Below are 13881 nucleotides of genomic sequence, written 5' to 3'. Positions count from 1 at the left end.
ATTTTTAAGTATTGATATTGCCCCTATAAACCAGTGCCCTATCTAAAAATATATATGGAAAGGTTCATATTTATGAGGTTCCATGTATATCAAACATATATTGATTAGTTACTGTTTCTATAACTCCACAACTCTTACCCTACCATCCAAATGATTCTTGTGCTTTAGACAAAAACCATGCTGTGTTAGGCCGCATGTTAATAAGCCTGTCATATTAATTAATCTAGACTGGTTTTTACCTCCCTGACATTTATAATGGCTAAGCATAATACTTAACTTTCATTTGGGGGCAGAAACAAACTTGAAAAATTCAACATTTTGGCCTTCAGTTATCACTATGTGAACAAAAGAGTCATTAAATGGAATTGTGAGAAACTAATTGGGTTTTGATTGTGAGCTGTTAAACTAGGCTAGGGAGTACAAGATTCTTCTTCCTCTCATTATATTATCACAGTGTAGATGCACACTGGTTCCTCTGACAGGCAATATCAAAGACCTGATCACCTATTATTATACTTTTGCTAGCTGTGCTATAATAGAGCACAAGTGTAAATTATTTAATACCTATCTTATTAGTACTGAAGTGAGTTTCCAGTTAAGTAGCAAAGCATGATCTAAGAACTGTGAGAAATAAAAATTCATGTATCAGAAAGTAAAGGACTTTTTCAAAAGCATCTCTGTCAAATTTCTGTTCTCAATATTTCATGCAGCCAAGATTACAGTTCTAGCTAATTCCATGGCTGTGTGTACTCTTTGCCAATTGCTTATCCACATTCGGCACTCAGAACTCAAATTCTAGTCCCACAAAAGGTTACGTTTGAGATATGTATGAATACAATAACGTAAATTAGGCAGGTTTTTATACATTTACTTTTGTAACATTCTGTTTTTTCCTATCTTGGAATGACATAGAAACTATCTTGGAATGAAGAAACTGAAGTTCTGTCCACTGGTGCTCGTTTCATAGCCCATATTTTAGTTCCAGAGAACCAAGGAATTCTAGAGATTTCACTAGGCATTGTTCAAACATTTTCAAATCTATCGTAGTTAGCCAAAACAATAAGAACCTTTGAGTTTTTTCAGTGACATCATCTGAGATTCTCAGGATGCTGAATTCTGTTGCCAGTACCTACTCAATGTTGACCTTCTGACAGTGTGTGCAACTACCTAGAGATCTATGAAAGAGAAGTTCAAGGCTGAACCTTACACATTGACCATATGTAAATAAAACATTTGCTTTGAAATTAAAATCAGTACATTTGTACCCTCTGTTGTGACTGATGTACTGAAGTCAGTATTTTCTAACCTGCAATATATACTCACAAACCAACGTGAACCACTGAATATTAATGCAGTTTTTATGTTTCAGCTCCTCGATAGCTGCACTACTCAGTTAAAAATGCCACAGCCTGCCAAGGCACTGTACACACCTGATGGTGAGCAGCTGCAGTCATGGGATGAAATAGAAAGAGATATGATTGTTTGTGTTTCCACAGGACCTCCCTTTATGAGCAGGAAAGGTAGGTGATTGCAGTCTGAGGAGAAAATGCATGCAGATATCAACAAATATGTAAATTTCACTGCTTTCTTGTTTCAACTGCATACAGATTCCAAAAGATGGATAGGATACAACTGATGAGGTCTGCTTATCCCTGTCTGATCAGGTCTACAGTTGCTGCCAGCTTGGCACCTGGATGTTCAAGGGAACGCTATGGTCACTATAGAGATGGGCAAATTCAGTTCAAAATGGGCCCAATTAAAATTATTTTTAATAATTCTAAAATAGATGAGTGCTGCTTTCTAAAATGAGTGCCGTCACTGCCACCTCCTCAGGAAAAGGGCATGTTTGTCCCCTTCCCCCGAGTAAAGGAAGTAGCTCTGCAATGGGGCTACTCAATTCAGCTACTCAGCTCTGAAGCTGCTACAGAATCAGAGAGCTCCATATTTGGCCACTGGTCCTGACATGGAGCTCAGGATCCAGTGCTGCTGAGCTCCACCGGCCCCATCCTCCTGCTGCCCTGCTCCCTCCCCACCGGCACACCTACTCCCCTCTCTCCCCCCACCTCCCCTGCCCCAGAACGCTTCCTCCCCACCTCCCCCCATATTCCCACTTACCTTTCCGCCACCCAGTGGTTTGGGTAACAGCTGAGTGGCAGAACACCGGCTTTCCACTGGCGCTACCCCAGCACGTTTACAGCACATTTGTGACAGTGTGCACCAGTGGTGAGCCAGCATGCATTGTTTAGGGCTGGGCTCTGAAACATAACTTTTTTTAGAATTCTGTATCCTAAGAATCCTAATATTAGAAGTAAACATAAAATAATTTTTTTTTTTAATCTGAAAAAGTCCAATAGAATTGTTCATGGCAATATTCTTTTCTTACAACCCAAAGTCCATAATAAGTTTAAGCACAATTTAAAAAGTGTTATTTAATCTGAATTAAGCCTATAGCTTGTCCTGGCACAGCCTGTGCTGTACTGAAGTAAGAGGAAGCCATCATATGGCACATATAAATGAGGTACAGTTTAGGGTCACAAAAGATGTTACCTGAAAAGTGTAATGTGACCCTGTGGGGTGTTTTTTTTTGGGGGGGGGGGGGTTCAGGGTATTATCCCTGTTGTGGTTCTGATCATGATCACATACACACCACATCCTATTTTAACTGCAAAAAAATCCTTCTATTGGTTTTTCAATTCCTGGCTGCAACCCAGTGCAAAAGGGGCCCCCCTCCAGAAAAAAACAGATTTGCTAGATTAATTCCAGGCTGGAAAAAAAGGGAGTTTACCCGTCTTTCACTGTATCTGTTCACCCACAAACGTGGCCATTTACCAAAATAAGATTTTCAAGTATCCCACTGGCAACTTTGATTGTAATTTTGTGCATTGTAAAAGATTATTAGAGAGCATTTCAATTATTTAAGTTTAAAACTGTTGTTTCAGCTATTAAGCATGAAATGGAAGTTAAAGCTCTTTATGCCAGAATTCGGAAGCAACAGGGTCCAGAAGCTACCAACATTATTGTTGTACCATCAGAAAAAGCTACAGGCCAGGTTGTATTATGAAATGTTGTGTAATTGTATTGCATATTACCCCATGGGCTGTAAATTTTGTATTTGTTTCTGAAGTTGACATGGGTTGAGCAACTCTTATTAAGTCAGAGACTCTAAGGCCACCATTTAGAACAAGTGGACTGTATGCACTGAAACAAAGCTAATCTAACAATGCCTCATCAGATGCAGTACCTAACATTCCCTGTGATATCCTTACTCAGTGGCCATTTGACACATTCGAGATTATTACAGGATAAAGTCTTCTGGTAACATTAAATGGGAACTGCCTGGGTTGTTTCCTAAATTATCTTGCTGCTTGTAAATGGAAGCTTGTACACATAGAAGCAATTGTGTAAGGAAATCCAAATGAAATACTAATTTGACTTTAAGACAGGGCACAAGATCAATTTAAAAAGTGTTATTTCTATACAAAAGAAAAACTGTGGTACAGTTCTTTCTGCCTGTGCTTGGACAACCACACATGGAACAGCACCAAACATCACTTAATTTACATTTGCACTCCTTAAGGTATTAAGGGAAGCAGCTTCTGTATTCAGGTTCCTTCTCTGACATACTTTATAGTCACTATACAGGCAGAGTCACTATACAGGCAGGCCCCCATATCCATGGGGGTTCCGTTCTAGAACCCCCCACAGTTACCTGAACACCTGCCCCCCACCCTCGGAGCCTAGAGGAGCGCTGCATCGGGACTTCCCTGGGTCTCCCAAAGCCTTATAAGGCATTTAAAATGTCACATCTGGTTTCTCCGTGAAACCTAAAGTCACATTATTTGAGCTGCTGAGCTCAGTCTGAGCCCAGCAGAGGCTGCGGACAGATGTTCATGGCCTGTGCTGAGCTCAGACAACCCTCTGGAGGTGAGGGAAGCAAAGCTCTCCTCACCTCCGAAGCAGTGTGCAGGCTGATCCAGCCCCCCTGTACCATGCTTCGGCTACCACAGAAATGGAATAAGATACAAGAATTAGTTCCATAGATACATGTTTTAAAGCTTACTTTACAATTTTACTAGGAAGAAGTATGTGATCCAATAAAATTATAGCCATGGGCAGCTTTTGATGGACCCTGTCCAACAGTCCACTAATATTCCCTCATTCAATTTAAAATGGTCTGTATCCCATTGGATCCAGGAATCATGCGTCAGTGTGTACACATGAAACACACCTCACGTCCTGCACTCTGATGCTTGTTGACTGTGTACGCATCTCCACAGATTCTTCATGACCGCTTCCAAAATCTGCTCACATACCATTGCAATTGCTTTGTTAATCCAAGACCCCACTTTAGTTAACTTATACAGTATGAGTAAATTCAGAAGAAAAGGGGAAAAGAGGTACATTTGTATTGCAGATCACATTAATTCTTCCACTTACCTTCTGTCCTAGAAAGCCATATATGGAACATGGCTGCTAGCAGTTACTGCAGGGGGCTCTGTGCTGAACATGATTAAAGATTGCCCTTATGTCATTTGTGGTGGTAGAGCTCTCTGGGAGAGATTTATAGCTAGAAACTGCATTTCCAGAACAGTTTTAAATATTTTTAAATAATTGAGAAAAAAACTGTATTTATCTTCAGTCAAAGAAAAAGAATCAAGGGAAAAGAGACATTTAAAGTTAATTGTTGCTGAACCCACTAGAGAGCGAGTTTATTTCATCAGTTTTCTGGGTTAATTTTTAAAGACACATGATTACCTCTACTAATAAAGGATCTTTAGACAAAATTCTGTTTCCACAGCCTTGTTGGCAAAGATTTGTCATCTGTATTGCCATAAAACAACCAGTTAATTTACCTGTGCCTATAACAAAGAGGTATATTTGGTACCTATAACCAATTCACTAATAGTGCTCTGTATATCACTTAAAAATTAACAGATTTTTATTCCCCATAGTCTTATCTAGAAGGGTATCCTATGCGAGGCTTCTTGGATTTGCACCGGTGATTTTGCTGGTGCAGATCTCAGTAACCTCATTGGGCAGGCTGGACCATTACTTAGGGTAAGAGGAAAATATTCCCTTACCCTGAGCCAGAGGCCTTACTCCTTACCTACAGCCAGGTTCTCTGAGAGAAATTTTATCAGGGGGTACAAAGTTTCTTTTGGGTTCCTTCCCCAAGGGGAAAGGGGCAATGGGGGCAGGCAGAACAGGGGGCAAAATAAGGCAATGGGAGGGTGCCGACAGCCAGAATAGTCTTTGGAGCCCAGGTGTACCAGGCTTCTTGATGTGGAGTCCAGGTCTACCTGACCTTGTGGCACTGGCATTTAAATAAAGTAATATGGAAAACCAAGCATACTCCCAAGTCTCTCTAAAATCTTTGAAATATAGAAAACCCATTGCTGAAAATTAGCATCATTGTATTTAAGCTCACACTAAGATGGAAAGTGTCCTGTGTGACCAAAATGAACTTCTGCAGCAGCTGTAGCCCCTCAGTTATGTCCCTGAGCTCCTACCCACTCCTTCATGGTTATTGAATCCACAAGACGAAGAGCTACTGTATCAGGCCAGTTTTCTCCCAGATTTGACACTGTGTTAAGGAGGGTCATGGATAAATTCCTGAGCCTGGTGTGTATATGGCTTGCAGCAGCAGTTAATACTGCATGCCCGTGGTTGTGCCTCCAGCATCACGGGCAGGCAGTGAGTTCAGGTGAAACAGGAAAATGTCAGATCCCAGGAACTTTCTGGGCCCTCTCCTTTGACTCATGGGCCCCATTTCTGACCCTGGGCCCAGGTACAAATTATCCCCTTTAGCCTCCTCTCCTAGGCTCAGCCTAGGGCCCTCGCCTAACCTGTGCTGGATACAGCATAGGCCACTTGGCACAGCTGCACGAGCACAGGTTAGGATTGATGGGAGTGTCCTATGGGACCCCTACCACCTGGCAGCAAGACCAATAAAGCAAAGTGACAAGCAGCAGTAGGAGGCTTGGTCTGAAGACAGTGCTTCAGTGTGTGCTTTTCACACACTCAAAACAGCCCTCCCATCCACCCTGAGTCTCTTACCGGAGTTTGTCACGTCTGGCCTTCCAATCCGGAAGTAATTGGGCAATGGCATCATCACCATGATGGTATTTCCGATAGATACTTACAATGTGAAATGGTATGGCAGGGACAAATGCTGAGAAATGCTGCTCTAAACAGTCTGCACCACTGCAGTTATGTGGATCCCATGATAAAAGAAATTATCCTAGTTAACCGTCCAAACACTGGTTTATATCAAATGTATTGCCTCCCAATTTTTTTTAATAAAGTTGGTCCAGTGGTTTACCTGTATTGATTTGAATCAGCTCCATGAGGAGAACAAATCAGATTTCAATATTTTGCAATATCAGCTGGAATCCATTTTATCATTAAGCTAAAGTAGCACCATATCTCTCTGATTCTGACATTATCAGAGAAATGTAATTCCTGCTGCTATGGAAACAGAAATCTGCAATGACAGAGCAGTGGTCATGCTATAGAGAGAAAGTTCTCAGGACGACTCCACTTGTGTGAATATCTCAAAGGGTGATTTTTCCTAAACAGTCTTCCTATTCATAATTCAAATGTTGATTTAATACCCCAGGACAGTTTACGTGCTGAAAGACCTCTTCAAACAAAAGAAAAATGATCAACTTTGTGACTGCTTTCCTTTCTTCTTCTCCTTGCCTACCTCTCCTTGCCATTTCTGCACTAGAAATCTAGTGTGTGCAACCAATAAGGACCTCATCTCTCCTCTAGTTTTAACATTTCAATTAAAAATCCCTTATTTTTAATCCCCCGTCCGCATTTAGATGAGGTCCATTTTCTTAATTAACAGCTAATCCTATGCAGCGCTGGCGCAGAAGGCCTCATGGCCCATGCCTTATCCAGTGCTGAAATTGAGCAAGCCAGAGATCTCCTCAGGGTAAGGGAGCATTTGTTCCCAGCCTGCTCAACAGGGCTACTTGGCTCTTCACTAGTAAGATTGCTAGCACAAATCGGAGAAGCCCCATGTAGGACTTCCAGGCCCAGGGCAGAAGGTAGGATATGACAGAGTCCTCCTCTGACCCTGACCCTGACCCAGATCTGATCCACCCCCATTCCACCCTCTCCCACCCTGTTTCATCCCCCGCATTCCCCTGCTCCTGCACCGGCCAGTGTAGAATTTACTGCAGAATTTACCTGCCCCAGCGGCCACAGGCCTGGATCTGGTGTCAGCAGAATGGTGCAGGCTTTCCTGCTGGCACTCCTTATACCCAAGTCATCAAAAAGCGCTTTACAGTACTTTACGATGATAACACTTGGTGCAGCAGCCACTGCAGTAGCCGTAGTTAACCATAGGGTTGGGCCATGACAACTTCATTAACTTACTGCCCAATTCTATCCGCCACTATTGGTGGCTTTCATAGAGGACAGGATTGGGCAATAAGTTCAATATTATAACTTATTTTTAATATTAATTGTATTTAAACTCCACTTTTCCATTTAAAAAGTTCAAGGTGGCTCACATCATAAAAATATAAAATACAATAAAAACATTTAGAAATGGGGGGGTGGGAGCAAACAAAGTAGCAATTTAAAACCAAACGAGCCAGGATATGGTCCAGACATAAGGTATGTTCACCTATTTCATGTCCTTGAGGCTTTGTACTTGGCCCTACACTTCGGTGCAACAGAAAGCACACAGTTCTTCAACTTCATATGGAGTTTAAGTACCAATCATCATACCACATTCCACTTGCTACTATGCTTTACCATATTCCATGCTGCGCCATCTTCTAGGTATGTGCCTAATGTATAGCCAGATCATTTGAAGAACAACCCAATCCTATGGTGGATGGACTGCCATGCAAAGCCCATTATGAGAGCAGAAGTGACTTCCACAGCAGAGGTGACTTCTGTCATAAAATGGCTGCTGATGGTGCAGGCCTGTCATAAAATAGTTGCAAGAGGCAGCAGCACTGCAGCCTTGCTGCCAGAAACCCCCCCCCCCCGCCTCTCAGACAAGGTAAAGCAGTGATGGGAAGGAAATTGACTGGGAGCTAAACTGAGCAGGGAAGGGAAAGTACAGGGGGTAAGGAGGCAGCAGGATGGCAGCAGATCCAGTGGCACACCAGATCCTATCACCTCCTTTTTGAAGATACCCCCTCTTTCTTCTCCTTGGACAAATGCTACCAAATGAGGGGGCATTTGTCCAAGAAGACCTATACATTGCCCCAGGGCTTACCAGAAGGTAAGTATAAATGTTTTATACTTGCCTTTACCCCCCCCCCCCGAATATAGCATGCATCCTCCTTTTGGTGCAGCTGCATCTGCATTCTTTTTGGTGCAGTGCAGGGTCAAGAATAGGATTGGGCCCCAAGTCAGCACCATTTGTGACCAAGGAAAATTGAACAAAGCCCATCAGCCATAAACTGTGTGTTGCCAAGTGCTTGACAATCTGTTTTTGACATCCTGGAGAAGGTACAAAACTAAAAGGACTGAAGGGTTACTAGAGGGCTATCATCTATGGCTGTTAGACTGAGGTACTGGCCTGTACTCTAGTATCTAGTTTAATTTTTGATGCACTGAGTGTGACGTGTTTTTGGATTGTCACACTGAGAAGGCTTTCAAACAGACAAAATAAAGCAGCGGGGGAATGCAAGTAAATGGAACATCCGTTCTTGTCACTTGTTTTGAATTTGTCAGAAGCCAAACGCTCTTGTTTTGAGTAGCAAAAACCACTCTGAGTCTTGATGCTTAGAAGGGTACACAATGGAGTAATTCAAGTCTTCGGTTGCCACATAAGCATATAGCTGACCACTTACTTGTTCCCAATGTTTTTCTAGTCTTAAAAAAAATCCCAGGGTTGTCTACTGTGCAGTTATTCGGCATATGATTCAGTACACAAATATGAAATCATAAACCTCATAAATGCTACAAAAATAACTACTGCAATTACATCCCTGACCCAAGTAGAATTGTCCTCTATGCAGTTACAGTCTAGAATATACCACAGAAAACAGATTAGCCATAAAAAAGTGGCCACAGGACAAATACCACCAGGTTATTTAAGCCCATGAGAAACTAATTACTTAGGTACTACCTTCATTAGGGCCTACCAAATTGGCACAACATAGCAAATGCTTTGAAAATCTTTAGGCTTAATGTTATTCAAAATAATAAAAGAGGAAGAGAGAAAAGGCTGCATGTGACAGAAAAACCCCACTACCTGCTATCTGTCTTAAGATAAAGCAAGGAAGTATTATGCAGATTTAATTAGATGAACATATGAAGAGGTAGTCCTTAATGACTTAAGAATCACTGCATAAGGAAGCCATCAGGTGGTCATGCCTTGTTTCTTGGGTTTAGGATATTTTTTAAATCATTATGACTTCTATTGTTGTAAGCCGCTTGAAAACACCATAGCAAAAAGGCTAGGGACAACCTTTTTAAAATTTATAACATAAATAATATTACTTCAAAATGCAGACCTGTTACTCCCAATAAAGACCTGTTCTTTCCCAATAAAGCTTCATTTCTAGACAGCAGCATAAAGAAAAACTGTGTTACATAAATATACTGTGGAATATATAGAACAGCAAAATCTTTTCAAATGTTATGATAGACATCTAGGGAACATCATGATTGCCTTTAAGAAATTAAATGTTTCACAATATTAATACTTACATTTTTCTATATAAAGGTCAACACAAGCAGCTCTCTTATGGCTCTTACTTGGAGAAGTGATCAAAATTCCAGTGACTAGGTAAGCATTTGCTGAATTAAAAGAACTGTGGTTATTTTATGAATGGCAACAAAGAGCTTTGAACCTAGGCATAGTAGCAGTGCAATCTTATGTATGACTTATTCCAGTGGTTCTCACACATTTACCACTGGGACGCACTTTTTAGAATAAGAATCTGTCATGGCCCATCTGTCATGGCCCACCAGAAGTAATGTCATGACCGGAAGTGACATCATCAAGCAGGAAAATTTTTAACTATCCTAGGCTGCAGTCCTACCCACACATACCCAGGAGTAAGTCCCATTTACTATCATTGTTAAAAGAATATACATAGTAGCTTGTTAAAAGTACAGGTCTGTAACATTTCCCCAAATGCAGTCACATCCCATGGTAGCATCAAGTTTAATATATTAAAAATAAAATATTGAAATGAATGAGGGCCGACCTGAAATTGGTCCGTGACCCACCTAGTGGGTCCTGACCCACAGTTTGAGAAACACTGCCTTATTCAGAAGTAAGCCTTATTCAGTTTAATGGAACTTATCCCTAGGTAAGTGTGCATAGGATTGTAGCCTACCTGAAGAATAAAGTCTGTAACTTTTGATGAATGTCACTAAATCATATGCCAAGAACCCAGGTGTTTGTTTTCATTTTGCACTGCATGAGTTTCAGTTGCTATTCAATTGATGAAACTTATATTACCCTTTAGGTTTGAACTTACATATTCCTAAACAGCAGTGGCATCAATGAGGAATGCAGTGGTTGCGGACCACACTGGGTGTCATCCTAGGGAGAGATGACACCACACTGCCCCAGTCTCTGTTTGGCAATATTCAACCCACTCCAGGCACAGTCACCTTGTGCTCTTGCAGACTATCGTGTCTTCACTGCTCGCTGGTGAGAATGCAAAGTAACTGAGCGCAGGACAGGCCCAAGATTGCCAGATTACTTTTGGCATTAAAAGCAGTGCAATCATGTGGAAGGTTGGGAGCAACATGATTACATCATTTATTGCATCACCCCCAAACTTCCAAAATGACAGGCTCCTCCAAGTAAGCACCGCACTGGCTAGCACCCACCCTAGGGATGCCTCTGCTAAATAGCAGCAAGCCTTGGATAAGGCCTTTATGTTATAATATCCATAGTCAGCCTGTCTCCTCTTGGTGCTTTCGATGCAGCCAATCTGAATAGTGAGCATATGCAGAAAGATGTGGTCCTCCAGGAATGAAACAAAGTCCAAGCTTAAGTGTTTTGCAGATCCAGGGGATCTGGATCAAAACAAAAATTATTTTGTTTTACGTAAGGTGTCCCTGACTTATGTAAGCCTCAACTTAATATAATTTCGAACTTATGCAAAGCATTCCATAAACTATTAATAACACACAGCTGGCTGTCTTCAACTTGCACAGCTCTTTCTTTACTGACAGAGCGGCACTTGCACAGAAAAAAATCTGACATGCAAAAATCAATTTACAGAAGGGTGGCCAGAATGGGACCCTTACATAAGTCAGGGAGTGCCTGTACAGATTTTCCAACCAGGGATGGTTTATGTCTGTTTATTTATTTATTTTTTTATCTTTCTCTCTCAGGTATCGGTGGATTGTATAGATACTAACAAAGGTATTGGCCAGTCCAGTACTGAATCAAATATGTTTAAAGCCACTAAAATAAACAGATTTCAGTACACCTAATTTTTCTGGCTTATGGCCATTGTTTTCCACATTCCAGCACTAGGCAGAGAGTGATGGCTTCCAAGCAATGTACGCTGTCTGCATAACACACTCTATTAGGGTCTTGCAAAACCTAGCAAAGGTTTTGCTAGGGGTTGCTAAAGTCAACCTGTACAGGTCTTTTATTTATGATACATTCAGATTAACCAGCAACTGCTAATGGGACCAGTGAAATAAGATGACAGCCGTCAGATACTATCAAACATTGACTTCTACATCAGTCAAATACTGACTGTAGGTGCATGCCAACTATCAGTCCTGATGGCTACTGCCTATCATCTGTCAGATCGTATCAAATATTGATCAATACCACATTTCAGAAGAGCCTTGCAGATAATATCGTCAGTTCATCTGGTCCAACATCCTGTTTTCAACAGTGACCAATCAAATGTTTCCAGACAGCCCAGAAATAGGTATGAAGGCAGAAGTATTCCTTCACTGTTTGTATTCAAAGACATAGGTTGCTGAATATGGAGATTCTGTTTAGCTATCAGGCTAGGAGCAAGTCATAGCTTTAAAAGAAAATTTGACAAATTAATAGAGGATCGATTTGGCTATCTAAACCAGTGGTCACTTGAACATTTTGCGACAGTGAATTCCATATGTTAATATCAACAGTTAGTATATCACGCTGCAATCCTAACTTACTCACTTTCCTGAGAGTAAGCCCCATTGAACAAAATAGGACTTACTTCTGGACTAGATGGGCCTATGGCCTGATCCAGTGGGGCTGTTCTTATGTTCTTATGTTCTGAGTAGGCGTGGTTAGCATTGTGCCCTCAGTTTATCACATGCCAGCTTCCAGAAAACAATATACTAAACATGAGTCAACTGTCAAACAACAACATATACCAATTGCCAGTGTCAAATCAATACTAAATCAGATATCAAATGCCAAATATAGATGCAGAACAACAAATATCTGTCATCAAAACTCGCAGAGCTAAGAACCTTGAATATTGGGAGCAAATATATTTCAACTCTGTATTCCTTATTGAACCTACCATTTCATCCCCAAGATTTATATTATCCACACATTGAAAAAGAAAGATGGAAGCCTACAACTGTGTTGGAAAACACAAAGCCTTAATCCACATCACACTTTACAAGCCCCTCGGTCTCAGACTGTAACAGTACCATGGACTTTAGACAGCTGAAAATAAGTTGTGGGTCCTTGTTTTGATTAACAGCACACAATTTGCAATTTGGGTTATAGACCAGCAAAAACCTATACCTAGGCATCTGGTTTTATTTGCTCAGCATCGTTTATGACAAGATCTTCTGTTTTTAAAAAGTTGTGAAAGGAATGAAAGTCTAGAATGGTTCAAGAATATCGTAAAGCACTGTAGGCATCTATGGTATGTTTATCATTTATGTAACACTTGGCTAAAAAGAGTATCCTTGCTTACTGTTTTGCTCTTCTGTGGGCAGCTTCTGAATGTCTCTGTTCTGCAATCAACAACCAGGCATATTTCTGTCACTCTACCAGTGCAAGTTACATAACACACTGGGGGGCGGAAATAACCCAAAACATGGTGTGGTGTTTTGTGAATAAACAGTCTCTGGACTTCCAGGCTCATCTGCTTCCTCCTCCTCTATCTCATTTCATGTGCAGTGATTCCCTGACTATCCTGTTTTGAGACAAACCACAGTTTGTCATTTTGTTCCAACAAACAAACTACAGTTTGCACTTGCTCTGCAAACCAGAATCAAACCCTCATTTCTAATCCTTGTTTGCAGAGCAAGGACATACCATAGTTTGCTGGGATTGACAACAACTGTGGTTTGCTTCAAACTAGTATAGGGAATAGCCACATGTGAAGAAGGGACTGAGTAGCAGGAGCTAATAAGTAAATCTGTGGCTCCTAGATTAATACCAAATCATGGTTTAGTAAAAGTACCCCATGATAAGCATTGCATCTGAATTGCCATGGCGGTCCAATTGCTTTATCACATCCTTCAGCACAGAGCTCTGCTACATTACTACTCAACCCACTTTGATGAAACAGATTCCATTCAGTCTGAGTGGCCCTGCCTGTGGCTTTTCACTGACCCTGCTATATCATGGTGGCAACACTGAGGAGGGTTCTCTTTACATTATGCACACAACAGGATGACATGCTAATACTGTCATCTGAATTGGCCCTAATCATGCAAGGAAACTAGTGCAGAACATAATCTTCAAAGATTCAGGAAGATTAGAAACAACACAACAAAATACGGTTTTAAGCCCCCTTACTAGATGTTTTTAAATTTAACTATAACACAATGCTAAGAAGAATGAACACTTCCTATTTGAATGTGGAAGAAATTCAGACTTACTGGACTATTTTTCCTGGTCACTGGTTTGTTATCTTGGAGTCTGACTTCGCCCCCTGACTTGTCCCCCGCTAGTATGCCATAAGAAAT

The 13881-nt window shown here is 41.1% G+C and overlaps 1 protein-coding gene across 1 annotated transcript in view; it reads left to right on the top strand.

The window, feature by feature from the left end:
* Positions 1 to 11406, top strand: part of DCDC1 (doublecortin domain containing 1) — a 337894-nt gene extending 326488 nt beyond the window's left edge. Inside the window, exons 39-42 of the mRNA XM_066636033.1 lie at positions 1370 to 1520; positions 2940 to 3049; positions 9701 to 9763; positions 11332 to 11406. Of these exons, the coding sequence (XP_066492130.1) occupies positions 1370 to 1520; positions 2940 to 3049; positions 9701 to 9763 (324 nt within the window). The 3' untranslated portion in view covers positions 11332 to 11406. The remainder of the gene's footprint in view (positions 1 to 1369; positions 1521 to 2939; positions 3050 to 9700; positions 9764 to 11331) is intronic.
* Positions 11407 to 13881: the final 2475 nt, after the last annotated feature.

The sequence above is a fragment of the Tiliqua scincoides genome, chromosome 1, assembly GCF_035046505.1.
Source record: "Tiliqua scincoides isolate rTilSci1 chromosome 1, rTilSci1.hap2, whole genome shotgun sequence".
NCBI lineage: Eukaryota > Metazoa > Chordata > Lepidosauria > Squamata > Scincidae > Tiliqua > Tiliqua scincoides.
The sequence above is the reverse complement of the archived record's forward strand: the minus strand, read 5'-3'. Positions and strand labels throughout refer to the sequence as shown.